The sequence below is a fragment of the Mixophyes fleayi genome, chromosome 1 (genome assembly GCF_038048845.1).
Source record: "Mixophyes fleayi isolate aMixFle1 chromosome 1, aMixFle1.hap1, whole genome shotgun sequence".
NCBI lineage: Eukaryota > Metazoa > Chordata > Amphibia > Anura > Limnodynastidae > Mixophyes > Mixophyes fleayi.
In genome coordinates this window covers 91,311,287-91,338,135 of record NC_134402.1, presented here as the reverse complement: position 1 = coordinate 91,338,135, position 26,849 = coordinate 91,311,287, and the positions used below count along the sequence as shown (strand labels likewise).

Genomic DNA, 26,849 nt, shown 5'->3' with positions numbered 1-26,849 from the left:
CATTTACAAAAACATGTGGGCCCCATATTTACATAATATAATTGATAACAAACTATAGACCTTGTCTGCAATACAGCTATTGTTTATCTATATTGACCTAGCAAAAGCTGTTTGAAATTTATTTCTTAATTGTAAAAAACAAAACAAAATAATGGATAGAGGTGCTCATTTTAAATCCGATTTGATATCTATAATGTCTAAAGACAATAGATGGTACGACTTTAAATAAAAATGTGGTGTAAAAAAATTGTGCTTTACAGGAAATCTATACAGATTATACATTGCATACAGCAACTATGCATCAAATTAAATTTTGATACACATTTTACATGTCCATGAAAGTATAGGTATAGATTATACAATTTGAATTATTTAAAATAACTGTTAAATGTGATATGGACATATTTACTGATTGGTGGGTCAATAAATAAATAAAAATTACATGTGAAACTAAAATTTTGATTTCAGCCTCTGTGAGACTTGAACGGCGATTTGAGGTACTCGACAGTTTTGCTTTAAAAAAAGCAATATTTTTACTGTATCCAGGCGTGAATACAGGAGAAAGGAACTGGGTCAGCAAAGCCAGATCCACGACAATAACCAGCAAGCTCTGCAAAATCGTAGAAATGGCAGCGTGCAAATGCGCTCCAAACATTTTTATAGGGCATATTCCGAGGTGCGAAATGTATCAATAAGTTAATCATTCACATCTGATAGAATAGAATTAGACTGTTATGAGGGCAGGGACTGATGTGAATGAGTTCTCTGTACATTGCTGCGGAATCAGTGGCGCTATATAAATAAATGATGATGATGATGATAGCATTAATATATTCATATTTCTGTGACATCATCAATGTATTCTGATTATAGGTCATTATTTTGAACAATTATGACTTTATTAAAATGACAATTTCATGGAGTGTAATGGTATTCATTTTAAATAAAAATTAATTTTATATATTAGACTTGTGTAGATGTATGTGTGTGTTTTATATAAATTGAATGGAAGTACCTTGATATTATTGAACACATGTGCACTGTTGTATTGTTTACTTTGCTTTATGTGAGACATAGTCTGCCTACTGTTAAAATATTTGTACGTTACTAATTGGGCCACAATCAATCAAAGTATATTATTTTACATTAGAAATATGGCCAAGTACCTTTATATGATTACAAAGGTCACGGGGAGCTATGGAAAAAAGATGACCATGATGTTGTTTTTGACTTAGGTGGGAGGGATACATTACAAATGGTGGCAAGATCAATAAAAGTATATTATTTTACATTAAAAATGTGGGTATTTACTACTTGATTACATGGTTTTTGGGAAAAATAACATCAGTGTTATGTTGGGATCTAAAATCTGTCATCTTTATAACTGTGGTTTAATTTTGTGATGTAGGCATTTAGTGTTCTCTGCATTGAATATAGCGGTCAGGATTTCATTTATGTCATTGTTAAACACATGTCTATCATTGTAAGCGTTGAATATCATTTGTCAGTTTTTTATATTTATCGGTATTATATAAGTTGGGTGTTATTGCTGTTGATGATTACATGCTGTCAGCATTCAAGTTGTCAATGTAATGATTGTGTCTTTCTTTTGTTTATTGGTATTTACGTGTCAAATTTTGCCGGTTTTGTAAGCATCGAAAATGTGACTACCACCTGCCGGAATGGGGCTAGAGTACCCTAGCCATCAATACTGGTAGCTGGAATGGATGGTCAAGATCCTCAGAGTCCCATTCCAGCAGCCGGAATGAATGGTCAAGGTACTCTGAGACCCATTCTGGCAGCCAGAACGGATGATTAGGGTACTCAGAACCCCATTCCGGCAGCCGGAATGAATGGTCAAAATCATCAGAACACCATTCCGGCAGCCATTGTTGATGGCTAGGGTACTTTGAGGGGATCTGCCGGGGGAGAAGTTTTGAAAGTTGGCATGTATGTTATATATGTATTATATATATATATATATATATATATATATATATATATATATATATATATATAAGGCAAGCTTCACTCAAGACACCAGAGAATAAATGTATTATGCTGCAGTTTTTGCCTTGAAGGACATTGCCATTTTAAATTTGTCCTGCAAAGTGTGCAAAAACCGCGCTATAGGAAGTAGACTCATTCCGGCAGTTCCGGCTTATACCTAATCCCTGTTTCTGCTTCCTCTACTCATAAAGTATTACACAGTAGTCCAAGTAAATATGTTTTTTATAGGCTCTGTATAAACAGATTTGTAAAATACAGATTCTCATAATTCCTCTTTGGCAGAGAACCCTTTACATTTTGTAAAGCATAAAATATCACAGTATGTTGTTGTACAAGATACAAGAACTTCAGCGGATAAGAGAACGTTTATTATAAGAGCTACATGTATGCTGTCAGCAGAGGGGCTCGGTAGCAGGGGCAGACTGGGCTAGGAGGCAGGGGGGCATCTGCCCCCCCGGTACAGTCCCATAGTAGACTACCTTGGGCTGGGTCACTGGGACACCTGCATTTATTTTAATTTAAAATAGGCTGCTGAGTCAAGTCTTGCCCCCCGGGCTAAAGTTTACCAGCCCTCCCCTGCTCGGTAGTGATCAGCATTATCTGAAAAGAAAATTATCATAGCTCTTTTTGGATGGATGGCTTATTGGATAATCTTTACACATTTTTACCATATGCCCAGTATATTGTTTTCAATACAGTGTTCATGTATACTTAATCAAGCCTGGTTTAAAATAGTCTAAACTATTAAGTAATATTCTGATCAACAGTTTGTGGGGGATTCCCCCCCCCCCCATTAAACTGACACATTTATCCTATTTCCCATTTTCTTCAGTGCTGTTAGTGGGGAGACACGAAAAAGGAGGGGATGGGTTGCAGGAGCAGCTGATCCCTCGCTGAGGATGAGAAGGTAAGAGGAGGGTGGAGAGCCTGACACACAGGAGGAGGAGGAGGAGGATTGTCAGAGAGGGCTGGAAAAACACAGATCAGCAGTTAGTGACAGAGAACAGAGATACGGAGACAAAGGGAAGAAGCTGGGAGAGATATAGATAGATATATATATATATACAAGACACAGGAAGGATATAGGGTTACTGGAGCTATCAGAATATCACATGCTAGTCAGTGACTGGGGTTATTGCAGTATAAGGCAGGTAATGGTAGATGACAGATCTGTGACTAGATAATAGGGTCAGTAGGATTATAGAGCCGGGTAGGTGCTGTATCCATTCCAATCTCTGCCTTAGACAGGTAGCCCATAGGTTAGATGATGCGGGGGTCACTGTGGCTGGCTGCCTGCGGGCTGCTGCTGCTCCAAGGCTGCTCCATCTCCTCTTCCTCCGAGGCTCAGGGCAGGCGGCGGAGGCTGAGCCAGGAGTCTGGAGGTATCTCGTTTGAGTATCACCGTTACCCCGAACTGCGGGAAGCGCTGGTGGCTGTGTGGCTGCAGTGTCCGTCCATCAGCAGGATCTACACGGTGGGACGGAGCTACGAGGGCCGGGAGCTGCTGGTCATAGAGATATCTGACAAGCCCGGAGAACATGAGCCTGGTGAGTCTCCATTCACAATCATATAAATACATCTGCTTCCAAACAGCAGTGACTAATAGCGAAACACACCAGACCTGTCACAATGTTACTGCGTCCATCTGGAAAAGATCCATAAAACATCATCTATTACATACGTTTAAATAAACGCTTAACACATGGAATCTCTGCAAATTATCACCAGGTATCATATATACTGGTATAATGGGATGTGCATGAAACATACAAATCTATCCTAAAACATGCACAACACCAAAGAGCATAAATAGGGCTAGAATTTCACAAAATAACATTTACAATACAATGATACATGATTATGTAATGCAACAAATGGTTAACAATGAGCAATAGATAATGTAATATAAACCGGTATATATTATATGATTAAAATGTTACCAGTTTTCAACACAATTACATTCAATATCGTTATTTATAAAATTATTAGTGATCGAAGATTTTTGTGCTCTCATTCTACTCCTGTGTTCACACAAGTATCACATATAAATTGAGTACAAATGGTGTTGTTGAGGCCTATGGAGTACTTGTGACATTTTCCAATGATACAGCATGACAGCACCCATGATGCTTTGTACATATATTGACACACATTTTATGTATGGTGACATGAACAGTTGTGTGCACTGATATACAGTAACTAAGAGTATGATGCAGGTTCTACAGAGTAAGATACAGGATGACTCCACATGCATAAAGTAGCAGCGTAACGTTATATATACTAGTATAAAGAAATACTGGCTTAGGCAGTATGATATATAATACACATTGGTGCATATTTACAATTCTTTGCTCACAATACCACATGCACCATCACACAATGGAAGGTGATGTGCATACTGATAGTTCTACAGAAAGTATTCCCAGGTCACATATATTAATACAATTTTCCATGTTAATAACACCAAGGAGCTGTGTCATTTGTATTCTCGCTGCCTGAACCTCATCTTGGTTTTTAGATTTCTTTGGATGTTTCCTTCTTTTGGCACCTAAAACAGACTGTTTTCTATAACTGACTGTAGAATTCCTACTCTCCATATACTGTTGTGTTGTCTTAAAATGAAGACCATATGGTATATTTACTAAACTGCTGCTTTGAAAAAGTGCAGATTTTGCCTATAGCAACCAATCAGATTCTAGTTATCATTTATTTAGTACATTCTACAAAATGACAGCTAGAATCTGATTGGTTGCTATAGGCAACATCTCCACCTTTTTCATACCCACATTTTAGTAAATATACCCACATATGTTATTATTTATAAATGTGTACTATTTTCACTTTTAGATTTTTTAAATGTTCAGTAGAACATATAGTTTACTCTATAAGTATCCTATTTTTCTGTATTTCTATATGAATGTGAGATACTGTTCATGTTCTCTCAGGGTAAAATAAGCAAATAACTTATAAAGAGTGCCACCCAGTAACAAAATTATCATGATAAAAAGAGCATTACTTATGATATTAGCAATATATAAGGAAAGTATCAGCCATTCTTTATTTATTCAGAATTTTCACTTTAACGTCTGTAAAGGATGAAGAAACTGACATAAACCTATAAATTCAATCAGATTCTAGCTATCATTTTGTAGAAGGTACCAAATAAATGAAAGCTAGAATCTGATTGGTTGCTATAGGCAACGTCCTCACTTTTTCAAACCCGTAGCTTAGTAAATCTAGCCCTAAGTGTTGCAAGTGCAATGCAAACACACGGGGAAATGTAGCGTGAGTTATTGTGGAAAATAGCAATTTCATTTGTTTTCTTCTTATCTACCCTTATTTATACACTGGGGCACATATTTGATATTTGACTGCGTTATACAATAAGGGAAACAACTGAACATTCCCTAATAACAATACAGGGCCATTTATTTATTAACACAGAGAGGACTACTTCCTAGAGCTCATTATCTAATGAAGATGTGAGAATGAAATAAACAGCACAGATGGGACAGGTATATACAGTATGTCAGACAGGTGATAAGATCATAGAAGTTTGGATTATCTAGGGAACTCTGAACAGAATGCAACATTATAAATAGTGGCGTTTGTAGTACTGCAGGAATGTTATATGACCATAATAGAGTTTCAGAATCTAAAAAGCACCAAAATGGCTGATTGAACGACAAGAAAACAAAATGACTGACTGTATTCAGAAAGCAATTCCAAATTATACCTAGCACAAACTGTGGTAAACCTTGTATTTTCTTCTGATACACAATGAAACAAATGGCAAAACTAAGAAGGTAACTGTTCACAATAATAGATTTAATTGAGTTACAATTTCACAAAATGGTCCTTCATATACACAGTCAGCGCATAATAAAAGTAGATGTACTGGAGCTGCATGACATTAGATAGGGGATACTATCTACTGCTCTGTCCCGCTATCAGGCACCCATCACTCATACAATAATAAATATGCTCCCAAGCAGTGGAGAGAAAACCTTTAAGGGGGGTGGGGAATACCAGGCCATCCCATTGTCCACTAGGCCATGTATAAAATGCAGCATAATCCACAATCCAAGGGTCATGTTAATAGTGCCCAGCAACCAGTCACCTGACACCTCCCATCCTAGTGACAAATCCAAGCGAATGAATAATATATATACAGTATACATCCATCAATACAGCCCCACTTCAACTCGGGACAACCAACATGAGCCCTCCCTCAACTGCTACTGCTGCGACACAAGCTGTGACAAACATAAACTCAACAGTCTTCTGATTATTATATTATGCAGAATTACTTGTCAATTTTTTTCATCAACTATTGTAAGCAATATGTTTTTATCTGCCCCCCGGGTGGTCCCATAGTGGACTACTTTGGGCTTGGTCACCTGCATTTTTTCCCTTTAAAATGATCCTAATAGGCTGCTGACTCAAGTCTTGCTCCCCTGGCTAAAATTTACCAGCCCTCCCCTGCCAGTGACCCAGCCCAAGGTAGCCCACTATGGGACCGGCCCAGGGGCAGATGTCCCCCTGCTCCCCAGCCTGCCCCTGAGAGTGGGCATAGATTGTGAATTGTAAACCTCACCCATTCAAATTGTACCCACAAAGAGGTTTTATTTAGAGTTAAGTCCACATTTTGCATAGGTATAGAATTTGCAACAGAGCAAACCATGTTACACTGCAATGGGTGTAAATGCAAACTTGTTTTTGCCTATAGGGCACATATGGTATGGTCTTGCGTTCCTTTACTAAATGGACCAATCATGTTGCTGTACATACAGTGCAAACACTGTATGTTTGCATGTAGAGGAAATACTGCCTACTTCTGAATGTAACACACAAATACTGGACAACTTTATTTTTACACTGTGATTTAGAGTTGAGCTACCATCTCTGAATCTTTCCACACTTTTGAAATCCATCCCCCTCCCCTACAGTGAGACATGGTGTTGCCAACACTGTCTAGCTGGATTTACTCCTACTATTGAAAGAGGCCCATATTGTTTATCAAAAGAACAAATAGCACAAAACTCTGAACCAATGTAAATACAGCATAGGTAATAAGATTAAGTTTAGTTTACTTTTTTGTATTTATTTGTGGTATAATTATTTACAAAGTCTTGCTACACACTATTTCATCTTCACAAAGCTCTGTAGCATACATTATATATGCAGATGTCAATGTTGCAGAATAATCACTTATTTGTAATCACATTTATCATCAAAGGGGTGCTTGTCTCAGGAGCTGACACTCGTTAGCTATATAATGGGTAAGCCTCACTGCAGTTTTCTCCTCCTGCTCTGTGGCTTTGGGTGGCTGATTATTGCTTCCCCTTTCCCCGCTTGCAGGGCTTCTCTCACTATTGTCTCTTGCCATACCAGGTGATCCCATGTATTGTAGTATCCAGATTCTGCATGGGCGTCACATTAGAGTGCTCTCGGATTTGGAATCTCTCATTTAGACCCTGTTCAGCTGCAACAAAAGGATACTTTTAGCCTCTATATCCCACACTATATCTTCCAGGATGCACCCAAGGATCTGACTCTTGCTTAGATTAGTTTTGTTGTGCTCTGAACTATCCTTATCTCACAGTTGACATATGTTCTGCTATAACACTCAACTTGTTCTTATTCCATCCTAACACTTCACTTCCACCACTCTTTTCAGTAACATCCCTTCCCCTTATTATGCTCTACTGCTCTACTCCTCCCACTCTAGGACATAGGGGATGTAATAATATTTGGCCACATTAGTTACTTTTTACTCCTAAAGCTTTGGTTGCCATAAGCTATATAACTGCTATAGAACGTGTTAAACATACTTTTTAGAAGTGACCCATTTGGCCTCTGTGGTTTTGTTTAAGAGGGAACTACCATAGTCTATGTAGCGTTTCTGAAGTAGTAGCCCTCCTACAAAACATCTTCTTAAAACACAAGTCAAATCCTATCACATTATGATCACTAATACCTAAATGCCCCCTATACATTATATTAGTTAATAAGTCCATTACCTATTCTTCCAACTATATTTCAGTTTTGCCTACTATATCCCAATTCTCTTCTGACATTAATATTTCAAGTTCACCTACTTTACCGTATTTGGAAAACTTCTATCATCACTACAAAACACTGTAGCTCTGTGTACGGCTGCTCCCACCACCATGCCACATATTTGACATCATTGGGTCTGAACTAAGCAGTGTGAACAGCACTGTCTACATTTCCATACAATCACTTTTCTACTTCTGGATTGAATCATACTGATATTCCAAAGGGGCGTGGCCACATAATGTTGGGGGCGTGGTCAACATGGGCATGGCTGCATTTCTTTAGACATGACATATTAGTGGAAATTCAATTGCCGGCAATGTGACACGCAGACATCGTACAGCGCACACTGCCGACAATTACGGTAAAAATCTCTGATCATTTTCCCTCGCACCCCATAGAGATGCGAGGAGAAATGGGAGGAGATTTCTGTCAAATCTCCACCGCAAAGAGTCTCGCAGATGTTCCAGAGACACTTTGCGGCTAATTGAATTCCCCATTATGTATTAAAATGCTGTTATTCTCACCTACCTGTTATTGCAGCTTTCACATCCTGGTACTGGATTCTTGTATGGATCCTGGAATGTTGGGAGCTGTTGGAAAATGTAAATATGGAAAAGCAAGCAATAAGTGTACACCGTACATGACACAGATCATGCAGTATATAATATTTACATTATAATAAAATATTACATTTATCACACCCTCCACAGCCACATCACGCCACCCCTCAACTACATCCCACATCACACCACCCCCTGACATATCACCCACCACATCACCCCCCAGACACATCATGCCTCCCCTCAGCTACATCACGCTACCCCTCAACTACATCACGCATCATGCCACATCACCCATCACGCCACCCCCCAGACACACTACGTCACCCCCTCAGACACATCACACATGCGCACAATGACATATACATACACACGCACACAATGCCATATACCTATATACCTACATGCACAATGCCATATACATACATGCAAATGTCATATACATAAATGCACAATGCCATATACATACACACACAATTCCACATATATACACAGGCAGCCTGGCAGCAGTCTGATTTGTTGCCTGGCTGCCTGTCTCCATTAGTTCAGCCTGTCACTGAAAGGGCTGTCCCAATTAGCCACCCCTTGTTGTCTGCAGTGCGGGCCTGTGCCCCCTGGCATGCCCCGGGCCCTGGTAATTAATACCCACACCCTCCCCCTCTCGGTGCCCCAGGTCACAGTATATGAATGCATCCTTTTCCATGGAACAACGTCCTTTTTCATCCATATGGAACCAAATAGCCAATGTAGAGATAGATAACAAACTGATTAACAATAATCCACTTGCATTTTGCCTCAATAAACCTGGTGCACTTCAGTTCACACTAACTGGATAAACAGATTCTATTTTTACCATGCCTAATCAAAGATTATTTTCCATGATTGAAGTACTCTTTACGTGCTGTATTAAGTTACAAGAAGACACATACTAGGTCACTTGCCAGACATGCTATTTACTGTGGGAATTAGTTATGTAACTACCATGGGTTGCGAAGACTGCAATTACTACCAACCCCAACACCCGAAAAGGGTTAAAATATGTTAATTCCTATCACATTGTAGAACATTGTACTGATTTTTGACCATAGGCCAAATGAAGACCAAAAGAAAGAAGAGGTCTTCAGTGTAGAAATGATAAATCCCTCCACCCCTATGACCATCATAGGATACAGCCCATTGCAGCACCATGACCATTTCATACACTACAATCTGAGAGTACAGATTACTTGCAGCTGTATCTTTGATGGGTATCACTTCTCTCGCACTCAGCAATACTGGAATTAATTAAATTTAACCTTTCACAGAGGAGATGCTAAAAAAACCCAAATACAAACATGAAATGAAAGATCTTTATACCCCTTGTGCCCCAGTGTATCTGCACAGTCACTATATAAATGCATCTCTATTAACCAGTATATTACTACAGTCCCATGAGCATTGCCTTAGTACAGTCCAATAAATATATTAATACAGCCCCATAGGTACTATATTAAAAATTCCCCCTGACATCATATTAACACTTATATAGGGCCATGTTTAGTTACAATACTGGCCAAGTTCCAGTATACCCCCTGATACCAGCACTTCACTTAACAAGGATCAGGCTGGGTCACGTCACAGCAACTAATTACAATGAACGACATGGTCATTTGTGCGTTGGGTGTATTTAATCTGGTGAATTTAGCAGCAAATAAGTGTGAATGGTATAAGGACACTTATTTCCATTGGGCAGTTACTGCATTGTCATCTAGATTCACAGTGAGTAAATCTGGTTCTGCTGCCAATACAAAAGACGCCACAGCCTCTCATTTAGTGGGACACCTATCTGGGCCGTCTTCTAATGTCATTGAGTGTCTTGCCCTTTTCACTAGGTATGATATTCCCGCTGTAGTTATTTGGATGCACTACATAGTAATCCAGTAGGGCAGAGGTGCCCAAACTCAGTCCTTAAACTCAGAGCTACCAACAGTTCATGTTTTCAGGATTTCTTAAATCATGTACAGGTGAGTTAATCTGTTTGGTTGGGTCAGTAATTATCCCACCTGTTTCTATAGGCAGAAATCCTGAAAACATGAGCTGGTAGCTCTTGAGGACTGGGGTTGAGCACCTCTGCAGCAGGGTAACCTCAAAGTAACCAAAGAGGGGGCCCCACATGTTTTGGACCTAATCATTGCTGTGTGTATTGAGACAGAAGATACTATAAACATCAATAAACCATCAATGCAGTAACTAGTTAACTGTGTCTGGGCAATATTGGCATATATACAGGTGTCCTTCCAAGTAGCTGGTACCTGAAGCTGTTTATCGGAGGTACCACACTGTACTGTACCGAGGGATGAAAAATCTATTCTAATTTAACCATATTTTTGAAATTATAATCCAGACATGCTTTCATCATAAGATTGCAATGTGGTTTCTCCTGCAATATTATACTGTAGAAATGTGTTCAGCATGTAACTTATCTGCACCATCTGCACCAGCTATTCTCTGGAACATGTTATCAAACATAGCAATATTTATTGGCATATGGTGAGTGACAGTGAAGAGTTATCTGCGTTTTAATTGCATAGTTCCCAACATTTCAACTGGTCAATGAGATCATTCCAGTAAATAAAAGCACTTTTGCAAATTTCCCTTCTTACTACCAATAGTGATGCATGATGTACATTGCCTTATTCTCCACTTCTGGTTTTGAGTACAAATAGAGAGAGCTCTGAGGCTAAATAAATAAAATATAATATGTAAATAATAAATAGCATAAATTTTCAATTCAGGATTCTAACCAACCATCTTCACCTTTTTTTTTAAGATTTGGTTTATATGGAATCTTTATCATTTACTAAACCAAATCCTAATTTTACTGCATAGTTCAGGAAGTACCGCACAGTAACTGCAGACAAATGTGAATATGTGATAAAACATATTTGCTTTTCCCCTGACATAATTCTATGCTTAATAGGATTTTGATTCAATTTTGTATTTGTCCAAAATACTTGGAAAGAACTTAGTAATCTATTTAGATATATAACATTTTATAAACACTTTTCAATAAGACAAGAAGTCTTAGTCCAAATTACGCACACACGGTGACAAGACTATAAGGAAATTGCAATTTTTTGGTCAACACTTCTGTTGTACTGAGAACTGAAAGTGCTTACTAAAGCTTACATTTGCCCAAAGGCAACAAAGCAGCCTAACATGATAAAGCAAGAAGTACAAATCTAGATGTAATCTGAAGTATTTGGTGTAATGCAATTCAAACAATTACATAGCACAGAATAGATGTTGACTTTACAATATGTGAAATATGCACAATAACTGAGTCAGGCTGTTTTGTGGCTTATCAAATATCTGTTTATTATATCAATGTTTATTTAAATGAGTTCTGCACCAATGACAAGCTTGATGTTCTCTGATGAACACTTGACATTATACACCTCATTCAGCCCAGCTCATAATTTTACACAGATTTCTTACTATTTTCACACACATTTTAACCTTATATTTTGCGAAAAAACAATTGTAACCATTCTATTGGATGATATTTTAATAAATTGAAGTAAATATAATTTTTTTAATGAAATAGATACAGACTAATAGATTGAATGTGAGTCCCTGTACTGGTATTAATAGTAATAGTACCTCCATTATCACAACCCCTCTTTCTCTTTTTGGCTATTACTGCCAACATTTCCAAGAAACCAAAACAAACAAAATGCTTTACCTCCTGTTATAAGAAAGGTCACATGGATTTTGTGAAAGAAAAGCTATACTTCCCTTAGTAGCCATTGTTCTGTTAGAAATCTGGACATATAGTATTTGTGTGTGCTGATGTTTTAGGACCTATTTACTGATACACTCACCTGGGACAATAAAACTGGGTTATACGGAGTGAAGACTAACATTTATGTACCCTCGTCTCTCCCTCGAGTCCGATGCCTTGGGGTCATCTTTGATTCCTCCCTCTCCTTCAAGCCTCACATTCAGTCCCTCTCAAAATCCTGCATTTCCACCTTCGGAATATATCCAAGATACGCCCCTTTCTCACCACGGAAGCTACAAAAACCCTTGTTCACTTGCTTGTAATCTCTCGCCTTGACTATTGTAACCTTCTTCTCTGTGTCCTACCTGGCGCTTACCTTGACACTCTTAAGTCTATCCTCAATGCTGCTGCCCACCTCATTTTTGTCTCCCGCTACTCTATCTCTGCTGTCTCCCTCCAACAGTCACTACATTGGCTCCCCATGGCCTAAAGAATTAAATTTAAACTCATCACCCTCACCTTTAAAGCTCTTTATCAATCCTCCCCTCCCTACATTTCCAATCTCATCTCTGCCTACACTCCTACACGTCTCTCCACTCAGCCTGTGACTGCCTCCTCACTACTTCACTGATCACCTCTTTTCACTCCCATCTCCAGGACTTTGCTTGGGCTGCTCCCCAGCTGTGGAACAATCTTCCAAGTTCCATCAGGTTAGCATCTACTCTCAAAGGCTTCAAGCGTGCCCTTAAGACTCACTTCTTTATTCAAGTCTATCAGTCCTCCTCCTAACTCCCTTATCCTGACTCTCTCCCCCGTTTAGTACCACCCTATTTGTGTCTCCCTCTTTCCTTTATTATAATTATTATTATTATTATTATTAATTTTTATTTATAAGGCGCCACAAGGTGTCCATAGCGCCGTACAGGGACAAACAAATTACAATACAATGGGAGACAGCACAGTACAGTAAACAGTAAGTACAGTAACTCAATGAGCTCAATGCACAGCTAGAGAGGGCGGGGAAGGAGGAGGGAGGAGGGAGGATCCGCAAATGACGGGACCCAAGAAGGATGTAAGCTCTCAGGAGCAGGGCCCTCTTTCCTTGTGTGCTTATTCTACTATTCCATCACCCCCTGTAATTCTTGGCCTGCTTCCCTAGCCCTGTTTTCTTAAACTATGGCCTACTTCTCGCTGATTTCTACCATCACTTTCACTCATTGTCACAGAAATAATTTGATTTGCATTACCATGTTACCTATGTGTGTATATATTTTTGTTCTTCATTTTTTGTTCTTTCTGTATCATGTTGTGTCATGGGTCACTGTTTTCTGTATATGTCATGGACGGCGCTGTGGACCCTTTGTGGCGCCTTATAAATTAAAGATAATAATAATATGTAAAGCCATTGATCCTAGCCTTGGATATGTGGGCTAAAGCACATCAAAGAATGTTGCACTAGTTGTTTAAGTAACTCTTTAATGCTTTACTTTATATTGACGGTGGGAATGGATGTGGATAAGGAAACTCCAGATACACACAGTTAACTATTTTTCAAGGGAGACACATTCATAAAATCCCAGCAGATTCCTTTGTGGGAGTTTCACCTTTAAGTTACCGTCGTTTCTGCCACTTTGCTGGACTCCTGTTTACTACTTTCATTTTCCTAAAGCTCTCACCTCCTGAGCTTAGTCCAACTCTTTACCATGACAGTATCATAATGAATTGGTCCTGGGGTAACATCCTATATTGGCCACTCTTTTCTCCAATAAATCTCAGCCTAGGATGTCACCTCTGGTTGGAAACGTGGACTCATTATAAGGCTGAATCGCAAAAATTTTCAATCCCTCAAGTGAGCATTGCAAGCAAAAAACATACAAAGGCTATGCACACACCAATGTTATAATTCTATGATTCTAACGCAAGTTAATCGCTTATAAACAGATGCGTTTATTTGCTTTATTATGTCAGTTTAGTGTGCGTTCTGCTGCAGTGTGTGTGTTTTTTTTAATGGTTATTGGTCCATTTCAGTGCCTCTGATGTGCGATAACTTGCATTCATCTCAATGGGAGCACATGGTAAACAAAATTATATACAGTTAAGGATATTTTAAATATGTGTTTCCATGTACAGTGTTCAGCTTGAACATGTAAAAGATAACATTTTTCTGCTTTGTCGCAGATGCATATTTAAGAAACGGAGATTGAATTGTAAATATTAACATATATAGTATATATATAGTTCTGAACTATTGAATGTTTGAACACATTTTCACTTTTGCTTACGGTATTGCACAATGCACAATGCAGTTATTTTACAGGGTTTGGAAATACCATATAAACATGTAAATGCACACAATGCAAATACTTTCAATGAATATTTGAAATAGTTTTTCTAAAACTCAATAGATTCAGATTTATTCAACGACTGTTTTCTTCCTGTCAGCTTCCATGAATATGAATATTTATTGCACAGAAGGATATGCAAAATACAATTTCCTAGGCGACCGCGTGTACTCACGGACGTCACAAGCAGTAATGCACAAACCTGCTCATACATTCTAATTTTTCATTCAGTTAATGGTAAAACAAAATAGTTGACCTTTACTTTTTTATATCTCAATTCATGAAGACGTTAAAAAATATTATTTTGTATTCTAGATATAGCAGCTAAATATTTATAAAGGATGAGATCACAGCTTGATATTTTGAGGTAAATCATTAGGGAAAAGATCAATTGCTAAATATATTTTCTAAACTTTAAAGCAAAATATATTTAATGTTAACCCTCCGTGCCCTCAACTAGCAGAACGATAGTTTGTCTATGAACCCTGTTAGGTAAATTAAGTGGATATCACAGATTATGAGGTCCCAAATCACAAGAGGAGACCTCAGTGACTTGAAATGGGGATGATTTTTGGGCTGCATTTGGAAGTACCAAGACAGCTTATCTTGATATTGTTACATGAAGAACGCTGTCTAAACTCACTGTGGAACTCTGTGGTTAAACATCAACAGCAAAGGGCAACAATGGGTATAAGAGTGCACTCCGGGATCGTGATACCTGTACAAGAACTTGAAGTGCCAGGTGAAACAGACTGAGCACCTGACAGAAAATTTCAGGCTGTGATGTGAGCAGACTGTTTAATCAGCAAAGGTCCGACAAGAACTCCTCAGAGCAGGATATCACAGTCGGATTGCGGTGAACAACCCGTTCATCTGACAATATATGTTTGTGAGTACCTTGGACCAAAAAGCCCAGGGGATGAATTGACGAGCAGTGGGTGTAAGGTAGTATAGGGAGAGGAATCATTTTTCACCATGTTCTTAACAAAAAGCCAAGCGCATGTGTAGCACCAACCTAAGCAACTCTACAGCTCTGTAAGTCACATGTTGGTAGTTGATTTGCATATATTTAGTTTACACAAATTGGAAAAATTTGCGGTTTGGTCAGTGGAATACTGTAGCAAGGGGGGAGGGCAACACAGAAAAACTAAACCTAAATACAAATAAAATGGAAACTATTAACTGTTTCCTAATTAAATAAGTTACATAGTTTATTTTTATTTTAAATAGACACATATGGCAAATACAATCAGAGCAGGAACAGAAACGGTACATACGCAAGGTCCACAGTTTGTTCAAATCAAATAACATTTAAACTAACCATAAAGGAATAAAAATAGGATGTAAGGAAGGTGTGGGGGATGGAGGGAGAGAGTCAGGGGACAGGCAGTAATTACACATTGGGTTGTGATTGTGACATGTGACCGTTGCTTCAGGTTGAATAGGGGAAGGGGAGAAATGGAGTGATAGCTCAATAAGGTGGGTGTTAGGTGTGGGAAGGGCGGTTTTGTCCTTCTCTGAAAAATTGTGGGGCCACTTTCTTTAATTTTTGAATGACTTAAAAAAATGAATAAAAAGAAAAACAAACAAACAAACATAGATTTAACAAGTACAACAATTGTGTAATGTGCCTGAGCAGATTTATAGGTTCTTGTGCAGGAATTCAGCAGATTCAACAAAATTGAATGTTAAATCTAATACTAATTTTTCTAGTATCATCACCGTAGTTTATTTATAATGTTCCACAGAATCCGCAGCTCCGCAATTCAGCAGATTCAACATGTAAACTTGAAAAGACTTTGTAAATACCATTTTTTATTTGATATTTAACTTACATTTATAGTGCAATTTTTATTATCATTGTTAGATTATTATAGATGTTTCCTATTATTTGCTACTTTTAGCATGTATTACCATAATTATTTTTGTTAGTACCCAGGTTTCTAGTCACCCATTGATTTAACACAATGATTTCCCTTACATATAATGGGTATGGGGAATAAGCACCTGACTAGTTGCTGCTTGATTCAGACATGAAAGACTTCTCTAGGAGATGTTACCATGGTGACAGAGGATTAGCAGACGGAGATGATTTCATTGGTCCTTCTGCTGGCTCTGGTTAGTGTTCTTAGCTGAATTAATATGTTCACTCCTGCTGCTGTGTGTGTAGTGACCATCTGCTGTCACCCTGTGTTCATTGTTAAGCTCTGTTAAAACAACAGCATGTAGCACATTTCATGGAAATATGCTATTCATCGGTATAGGTTCAGATGAGAGAGATAATAATAATAATAATAATAATAATAATAATAATAATAATAATAATAATTGATGACTATAGGCAGAATTCAGGGGGGGAGGGGGTCATTTAGCATTGACAAACCAGTAGCCTTTTGGAAGATACCAATCAGGACAATCATACATAGATCACAAAACACAACATTGTAAAATTAAAACAATATTTTTTGAATATCACTTTCATATATATTTTATTCTCAGCACTGCTTAACTTGGGACATATGCATTTTGTTATAACAATGGAAAGGTGAAAACACTTAAAAGATGGCACAAATATACATACCATCTTTCTATAGGACTGAGGGATCTTCCGGCGGGTTTGAAAAGTGGAGATGTTGCCTATAGCAACCGTTCAGATTCTATCTGTCATTTTGTAGAATGTACTAAATAAATAATGTACAACCTCTCCTTAATGGAGCATGAGACAAGGCATATTGTTTGCGAAACTAACTACCATATACTTGCTCTTAGTATTAAAAAATGAACTGATGGTACTCAAATCTTAATTAGCAGAAAGACCCAGGAAACTGGTTTAAAGATAATTTCTAGATGGTACCACACATAGTACTTCACATTTTTTTCCTCATTATGCTGGTGCATACTTGCCAACTTGCTGAAGTTGGCTTTCAGGAGCCTGCCAGGGGGGGTGGGGGCGTGATGGGGGCGGGGCTCCAAAATTTACGTCGTTTTGGCCCCGCCCCGTGACGTAATGATGCAAACACGTCACTTGACAGTAGGGGACGGGGCCAAACGCCGCGATTACCGGTGAATCGCAGCGTTTTGGAAGTGAGGCAGAATTCTGCCAGATGTGGGAGATTGCCACACTCTCCCGGGAGTCGGTGAGACTGTCGCAAAATGCGAGAGTCTCCCGGACATTCCGGGAAAGTTGGCAAGTATGCGCTGGTGTTATTTTACTGGGCCTTCGTTACATACTTTCTGGGACTCGTCAATGTTCAGAATGTAGCACATTTTTATAATGATCTACTAAGACTACTCTTGAAGTGTATTAAGTCTTGTTATATAGCCCAGTGGTTCCCAAACTGTGTGCCACGGCTCCCTGGGGTGCCACAGCGAACTCACAGGGGTGCCGTGGCCAGGGCCGGTGGTAAGAAGGCGGGGAACTACTTGGTAATTATTGTGACCCTAGGGTTGCCTCGAACTGAAAAAGTTTGGGATCCACTGATGTAGCCTAGTCACAATTTTTATGTTAAACTGTTTTAATTACAATATTTCAGATGTTATGATGTTGACAGTGTGTCTGTGCCCTGTGTAGATCTCTTGAACCATGATATTACTATGTATATACTGTTGCAGTGCAGAGACATGCTCTGCTGCTTGAAGGTTCGGAGGATATAGCCTCATTATTTGGTGTTAATATTTGCACTGTGACATGCTTCCCATAATGGGAAGAATCTGGGAGCAGTGAGATTGTTACCATAGTGAAGTCTATCCTCAAGAGATCTGGGACCTTGATGAAAATAAATGGTTTCCTTTGCAGATTGTATCACAATATAGGAAATGTTGTATTATTTGCAGCCAGGAAATTGTACTCTTTATCATGCTATATCGCTGACATCAGTATTCCAGACGGCTAGCATACAAAAGCATATTGTAATTCTGCTATTATAATAAGATTTATTTTGAATAACTTTGAGAAAATAATTTGCTGCGCTGGAGCTCCCAAAAATCAACCAGTTTATCTTCAAAGTGTTTTATACCGAAATCACAGTTTTTATCTTCACAGTGCTATTCCTCCCACATTTAAAACTGCTTAAATTGAGCATGTTTCTATAGAAATAACTTTGACATTTTCTTTTATGACTTCAATGAACAGAACAGTCCCACATACATTTTTTGCAGAACTCTATCATTCCAAAAACTTTCAGGCTATAATCTGCACTATTTGCATATTAATATGTAATTATCAATATGATCAAAAGTTATTTATAAAATAGGTCAATACTATACACTGATCACCAGGGGCAGGCTGGGCTGGGGGGCAGAGGGGGCATCTGTCAGTCCCATAGTGGACTAACTTGGGCTGGGTCACTGGGCGACCTTCATTTTTTTTTCCATTAAAGTGCCAAGTAAAATTTGCCAGTCCTCCCCTGCTGATCACATTATCCAGTGTTGTTCTTATGAATTGTGAATTGTCTTCAAAAGTATCCTCCATTTAGCAAAATTATATACTTTTAGGCAAATGTTATTTTTATATATTTTTTTAAATGTGGATCAATGGAACTTTCACAAAGATTGTGCCATTGTTGTACTAGACCCTGTATAACAAATCTTGTTTCACTTTCTGTTGTGCCAAATCCAACATCATTGACAGTGGAAGTTTACAGATATACTTGTCAACTAAAGGTACCTACTTTTACACAATGAGTAAACACAATAACAATACCACTTAGTGACCTACTCACTTTCAGCCTAACTAGAACATGGTTATGTACTTTAAACATGACTTAGCACTAGCAAACAAGAAAAAACACAAACATTTCACCACAGCTATGCTTCATCTAGTGTCTGAAAATATTAGTTTAATAGTAATAGTTTTTTCCATACCCAATGCTTCAAATAATTCATCCCTTCGGCAGTTTCTACAGAGACAATTTCCAAGTTGTCCAGTTAGGTGAGGTAAGAAATTCTAGTGGTAGCAGAAAAGAGGTTCTTACCTCGTCTTCTCCACCTACTATATGCTATAAACAGAGATTGCTGCAAGGACTGCACTGTGACACATTGTACTAGTAAATCTCATTGTACTAGCAGAGCAGTGACTGGTAATACAATGTCAGGCAGTCAGTGAACTGCAAGTTCAATGACTACAGGAGAATGCACAGGTAAGTGGTGTCACTCTATGCTGCATCCTGCAATCAGTAAGTGCACTGCCCACCCACACCTTGCGCCTGATTCATGTTTGGACATACGTCCATTTGTGTAGCGTATCTTGCATGATTCCGCACCGGGCATGCCCAGAAAAGATATTACAGCAATCAGCGTAGTTGCATGCAATTCATCTCCATAGACAAATGACACTTGTGACCCCCTACAACTTGAGAGGCAGAACGGGGGAGAGAAGGGGCCGACTAACGCAGGCCATATACAGTAAGGGTGTTCCAACGCAGATGCGGCCAAGTCAGGTCCTGTGTTTGTGGTACAAACTTTCGTTTTCAATCATATCTTTTGCACCTTCTAAAGGGCAGGTGTAAATGCTGAGTGATACTGACACCACATAGTCATTGAATTGAAAATTACACATATGCCTGCCAGTTGCCATCACAGAACAACTGTATGTAACTAAGATATACTACAAAAACGCATTGTAGGTACAGCATACTTGCCTACTCTCACGGAATTTCCGGAAGGCTCCCGAATTTCGAGGAGTCCTCCCAGACTCCTGGTAGAGTAAGCATACCTACCAGATCCTATAAAATGGCAAAATTCACAGCCTTGAATAGCGGGAGGTGGGGCTTAATTGTGTCATTAAGCCCCCCAATTCAATAGCTTGGACTGCTGTAATTTAAGTAGGGACGGGGGCTATAGTGATGCAGCAACATCGTCACGCCCCCTACTGACCTCTGTCACATGACTTGTACTCTGGGATTTCCCGGAGTACAGGTCACTGGTCAAGTGTGGAAGAGGAGTATGGCGTGCAGACTTGTAGTCTGGAGATAACAGAGGGTACAGGTGTATGGAGGCCTGGTGACTTTACAAATTGTCCCTGGTATTTTATTATGACATATGTCATTTTGCATCTGTATTGCTCGTTTATTTTTGATCATGCACATTGATGCCCATGTGTATACTTTTTGGGGGGTGGGGTAGTTTATACCCAATGGGTGAATCTTGAGCTTAATAAAATAAATGATATTTTTTGTATGACTACTTCATTCACCCTGGATTTTAAGCAGAAAAATCATTGGGGAATATGGTAGGATAGTATTTATTCACTTCTATATAATGAAATAGGGAATAGGCGAATGAATACTAGTGATGACTGCCATTAGTGGATTTTATTCTTTAACTACATGGAAAAAAAACCTTGTCATGCGTCAAGACCCTGAACATAGTATTTACCTTCAATGTGTTTACCTGCTTTAAAAGGCCAGCTGTTGTCTCTTGTATGCCCCATTAGGAGTATAGTACATACAGCACCTTTGTTTGCCAGAAATCGTTCCTATTATACTCCCACACACATCCATGTGATGCGTCATCAGCACAGTTTCCAGTGTTGCGCAGTACCTAAGTGAAATTCAATTTGTTATGCTGACTGAAATGGCTGAATGACTGAAATGGCTAGGAAACTACTGTAGCTGCGCCTGCAGTGTTTTATTGCCATTCTTAATGTAGTAGTACACACACACATATATATATATATATATATATATATTGCTAGGTTTTGCCACTATTTTCCATACTTTATATTTCGAGTGACGCTATATATCAGGTTAAGATAATTTTTACGCAAATTATATTTAAAACTGCAATAACATTTTTATACTAATCAAGTAATAATTAAAATGATATATAAATGAAATGAAACAAGTAACTTTTCTAAGAATAATACTCCTACACGTGCCTAATGACAACAAAATTATTATTCATTTATATTATATTTATCTAGCAGGCAACCTCTTTAACAAGTATTGCTGGTCTCACAAAATACAATATTCCTAGAGATATTGGCAGGTGTGGCTGCAAAAAAGCAATGGACAGAATCTGATCGTTACTGGGAAAGTTTCTAAATCTGATCACCTCAGGTTGTGCATGGTCATCACTTTTATTAATAGTCATTAACATATATTTACATAGTGCCTACATGTTACATAGTGGAGCTTATAGTCTATTCCATATCACACGGACTAGACACATTTTATCAGAATCCAATTAACCCACCAGTATGTCTTTGGAGTGGGTGAGGAGTGAAGAGTTTGGAGTCTGGTTGTAATTGAACCCATGACCCTAGAATTGTGAGACTGTAATGCTCATCATTGTGTCACTGCAATGTCATCCATTGAGCTGAGCGTCCAGATCTGTCCAGATATTTCTAATTTGACCACCTACATGAGTGGCTAACTTTGATAATGTCCGTAATCCGTATCGGGAGTTTGGGTCAAGTAACAAGATCAGCCAGTTTATTTGATTATTTCTAGCTTGGTGAAACCCAAAATGACTTTAGTTATAACTTGGGATACAAGCAAATAGGTATAATAATTTCTTGTTAATGACAGAGGTCAAAGAATCTACTGACACTGGTTCAAGCTGACAGGAAGGCAGCAGTAACACAAATATATATGTGTGACAACGGTGGTATGCAGAAGAGTATATATAAATGCACACTACATCGAACCTTGAAATGGATCAGCGACAGCAGCAGAAGATCACACAAAGTTCCTCTCCTTTCAGCTAAGAACAGGAAACTGAGGCCATAGTGGGAACAGGCCACCAAAACTGGACAGCTGAAGAGTGGAAAAACGCCACCTTGTCTGATGAATCTCAATTTCTACTCATGGATTCATCCTGCCTTGTGTCAACAGTGCAAGATGGTGGGGGTTTAATAGTGTGGGGATTTTTTTCTTGACACACATTAGGCCTCTTAATATCAAATGAGTATAATTTAAATGCTACAGCCCACGTGAGTATTGGATAACGCCCTATGTCACAAAGCACACGCCAGATCTCGGTCAAATACAGCACCTTTGAGATCTGCAGTAACTGCGTGATGCCATCATGTCAACATGGACCAGAATCTCTAAGGAATGTCTCCAGCTTCTTTTCATAAAGAATTCAGGCTATTCTGGGGGCAAAGGCAGAGGGGGGGGGGGGGGCTTATCCAAAGCAAAAAGGGTGTATAAGGAGAACATATTTTTCTTAGACAAATAAGAAACCTGGCAGGTTCCCTTTATTACTTCATAATGAAAAGATGTTCCTTATTCTTCCTAACAAACCACTGGCTTGGCACCCACTTCAATCAATCGGATTAAACATATCAAATTAAATTTTCTTTATTGTGATTCCTTTTCCTGGAGTAAAGTGCAGCATTATTTTACAGTCCCTGCCCATCCTAAGGAAACAGAAGCATTGTGTAAGAGTTGTTTCTTATCTATTTATCCAGAACAGTATATTATTATTAGGTGACATTTTGCGTTCCATATGTCACATTGCTCAGGTTTCTAAGGCGGCTTTCAATTTTCTCCATATCAAATTGCAAATGCTTTCTGTGTAATTCTGTATGTGTTAATCTTAAAGAGTTTTTCCTATGTTTGTTTTATCATTGGATAGAAATAATAATTTAATATTATATTGCGTTGTACCTGAGCGTAGTACTAATCCCCGTCACAGTGCTTAGTTACAGGTATAGATGGCTCCTTCTGGCCTGTCCCTTCCTAGGTGCTATGTTTACGTGTTTTCAGTAAATTTGTGTCTTGATTATACCTCAGTTACAGTTACCCTGTTGAAATCCCCACTGTCTTGCCCAGCAGATACCTATTAATAGCAGTGAGAACTGAAATGTAATCCTTTGTGTGAGTGAGAGACTTCCACCGTCTTATAAGTCATGAGAGGAGCTAAAAATGATGTAACTAAGGATAGGTGTCCCTCTGCTTTACCTAAGTAAAGGCATACCTGCCAACATGGGCAAGATGATTCCCTGGAGGTCTGGGGTGCAGGTGGGTGTGTGGGGGCAGGGCTTGTAGAATTGTGTCATTAGCCCTGCCCCCACCCCCAAAACCGGACATCCCTACTCTGGACCTATAAAAACAAGGGGTGGGGCCACGATGGGCGTCCATGATGTCACTAGGCCCCGCCCCTCCATTTAGCTTATACAGCCGTCCAGGATCAGGGAATATTGCCTGCCCTCCCTGGAGTCTGAGAAGACTCCCAGAAATTCGGGAGTCTCCCGGACATTCTGGGAGAGTAGGCAACTATGAGTAAAGGTACTGATTCTTCAGACAGGAGCAGTAGGAGTGGGTAGTTGTCTGTAGCAGTGAAAGTGTTGCCCTTTAAATTAAGGTTCTGAGGTTTACTGCCCACAACCCTTCTGTCTTCATAATCTGACCTGCTGGCTGTGGTGTTTGAAAACCCATTACATTGGCTTCAGAGTGTGTTCCAAAAGGTGGAGGTATCATACCACTACTGTACTATAGAGAGTCCTCATGATAACTTGTGTGTCAGACAGGACTATAAGAGCAATATAAACCATAACCAATTGGCTGAGCTGTTATAAACTTATCCTTTCATTAATTAAATCTGTTTAATATTTTACCATGAGCAATCTAGTTGCATGATGGCGCCCATTAGTGTTACAGTGCTCCTCTTGTCTACACACAGTGGGCCTCATTCATTAAGTAAATCCTGATACTTGCTGTATTTTGTGTAAAATTGCTCTGTGTATGCTCAGAAATGGCCTATACACCAGTGAACGCCAGTGCGTGCAGTTAATTTACGACAGCCTACGATTTCAAGTGCAGAACGGGGGAGAGAAGGGGGACGTATGCACACAGGCAGCGTACAGGCCGAGCGCGCACAAATCCATCCGATTCAAACTTTGGCCATCTCTTAGGTACACAATGTTTAGCCACACCACTTGCACCAGCTACAGGGCAGGTGTAAGTGCAGATTGATGTGATGATCGGCTTGTATGCATGCTGGAACATGTATTTGCAATTAAGAGCAACTGTCAAAATGCATTTTATGTGGCATTAAGATCATCATGATAAATAAATTTCATGTGAAACAAACTGATTTTTTTTTTTTTTAAAACGTATTTTATTAATGATTATATTATTAACATTTGTTAATGTATTTAACAATGTTCTGATGAGACTTTATATATATATATATATATGTGTATCCTGCAGTGTGTTGTGTCTGTCTGTTGTGTTTGCATACAAACAAATGCCTTATATACAGTGTGTACTTATAACCGTTTAAGTACCTGCATGCAATTTCTATTCAATTTTAAAAAAAATTGCATTCACTGTGTTCCTTGATGGATCAGACCCAGTCAGCTTAATGTACAAAGTGCAAAACGACTGTGTAAAGTTCACTTGATGCATCTAGGCTTTTGCAAACCTGCATTGCTTTACATAGCAAGTTAGCAATGTTAGTGATGTGTTAAACTATAGAGTAGGTTCATCAGTATGAAAGATTTTATTTCAAAGAGCACGATTATTAAAATGAGATAAATGCAGATGGCTCATAGCCCAACCTCTGACGCGCAACAAATTGTGATGTCACATTCTTATCTTTACACAAACACACTCATTTTTACTTGTAAGCTCATGGATTTGCTGTAACAAGAGCTGTGCGATAGGGGTGACTGCCCAGGGCGCAACACTGAAGGGGTGGCACAGTTTATAAATATTTTATGTTCATTTGGTTAAAAGTGAGGGCTAGGGGGGCGGCATTTTTATTTCTCGCTCCAGGCGCTAACATTTTAAATTACGGCTCTGTGTGGTGGTACAAACTTTGCACCTTCTGATGGGAGGTGATTGGGTGCGTTCCTTGCTGTGCAGGCAAGGCGCCAAATTATAGGCCCAATTTCAGAAACAGGATTTCATATTGCAAGACAAGAGTATGTCATACTTGCCAACTCTCCGGGAGACTCCCGCATTTTGCGAGAGTCTCATTGACTCCCAGGAGAGTGTGGAAATCTCCCGGATCTGCCCACTTCACTAGGAAGTGCCCACTTCCTAGTGAAGTACAGAATTAGGTCCCAAACTCCGCGATTCCCGGTGCATTTTGGAGCCCCGCCCCCCATCACGCTCTCCTCCGCCTGGCAGGCTCCCGGAAACCAACTTTCTAAAGTTGGTAAGTATGGAGTATGTAAATGAGATAAGGGGTTGAATGGGCACATTTATAAGGGGCATTGCCTGCTGGGAGGACATTAAAAGTCATCTCTAAACAGTAAAAACTGTGGAGTCAAAAGAATTTCTGGAACTGTGCATTCCAAAACAAGTGCATTTACACCTTACACAGGGATTTGTCCAGCTCTCCACACACCTAGGCTAACTAATAGCAGACAGAGGCTTCTCCCCACAGCACAGAGCGTTCACTCTGAAATGCGCTGGGAGGACTATCTGACCTGCCAGTGCTAAGCCAAGGCTGCTAGTAGGTGCTCTTTAATACATACATTTATGAGGATAAATGGGACTCTTGAGAGGGAATTGGTTATTTTTCAATGTTTTACTATTATAAAGCCAATATGAAAATAAATCCTACTTGTAATAGAGGTTTTCTTTAGCAGGTTTGTCAGCAGAATGTGCTCTGTACAGTATAACTGTTCCTTGATAAAGATTTTATGAGGCTACTTTACAGCTTGGAACTATTAACATTTTACTATATAACTATTGTAAAGGCACTTAGGAGGATGCTGAAATGATAGTTAATTAAAGTGTCTCATTGCAGCTGTAACAGCAAACTGACATCTTATTCTGCAGCTGGGAAAATGTACTTAAAGAACTACGTTTTCATTTTTGAAATATTGTGTATGCCTAGAAATGTTTAACAAGCTATATCTGTAATGTTGCCATCGTTTTCTTACAGATTCTGCAGTGTTGTACTGTGATCGTGCACATACAGTGCGACAGATACATGTGTCCATCATCATATCTTCCAGCAATACTGTTTGGAAAATTGAGACAAATTAGGCCACACTCTGTTTCACCCAAAGCACCCCCATTTGTGGTGACAGCATACTCCCATCTTGTAGCCCCCTTTGGCTGTCAAAAATTGTGACTGTCGCATGAAACTAGGGACTGTTGGCAGGGAGGACTCATGAATACACTACATACTGAAACAAGGAAACGCTGA

General features: G+C 39.0%; 1 protein-coding gene across 2 annotated transcripts in view; it reads left to right on the top strand.

The window, feature by feature from the left end:
* Positions 1 to 2,948: 2,948 nt before the first annotated feature.
* Positions 2,949 to 26,849, top strand: part of CPE (carboxypeptidase E) — a 50,649-nt gene continuing 26,748 nt past the window's right edge. Inside the window, exon 1 of one of the 2 annotated variants that reach the window (XM_075197962.1) lies at positions 2,949 to 3,557. In XM_075197962.1, the coding sequence (XP_075054063.1) occupies positions 3,275 to 3,557 (283 nt within the window). In that variant the 5' untranslated portion in view covers positions 2,949 to 3,274. The remainder of the gene's footprint in view (positions 3,558 to 26,849) is intronic. The other variant, XM_075197956.1, reaches the window with a different exon arrangement.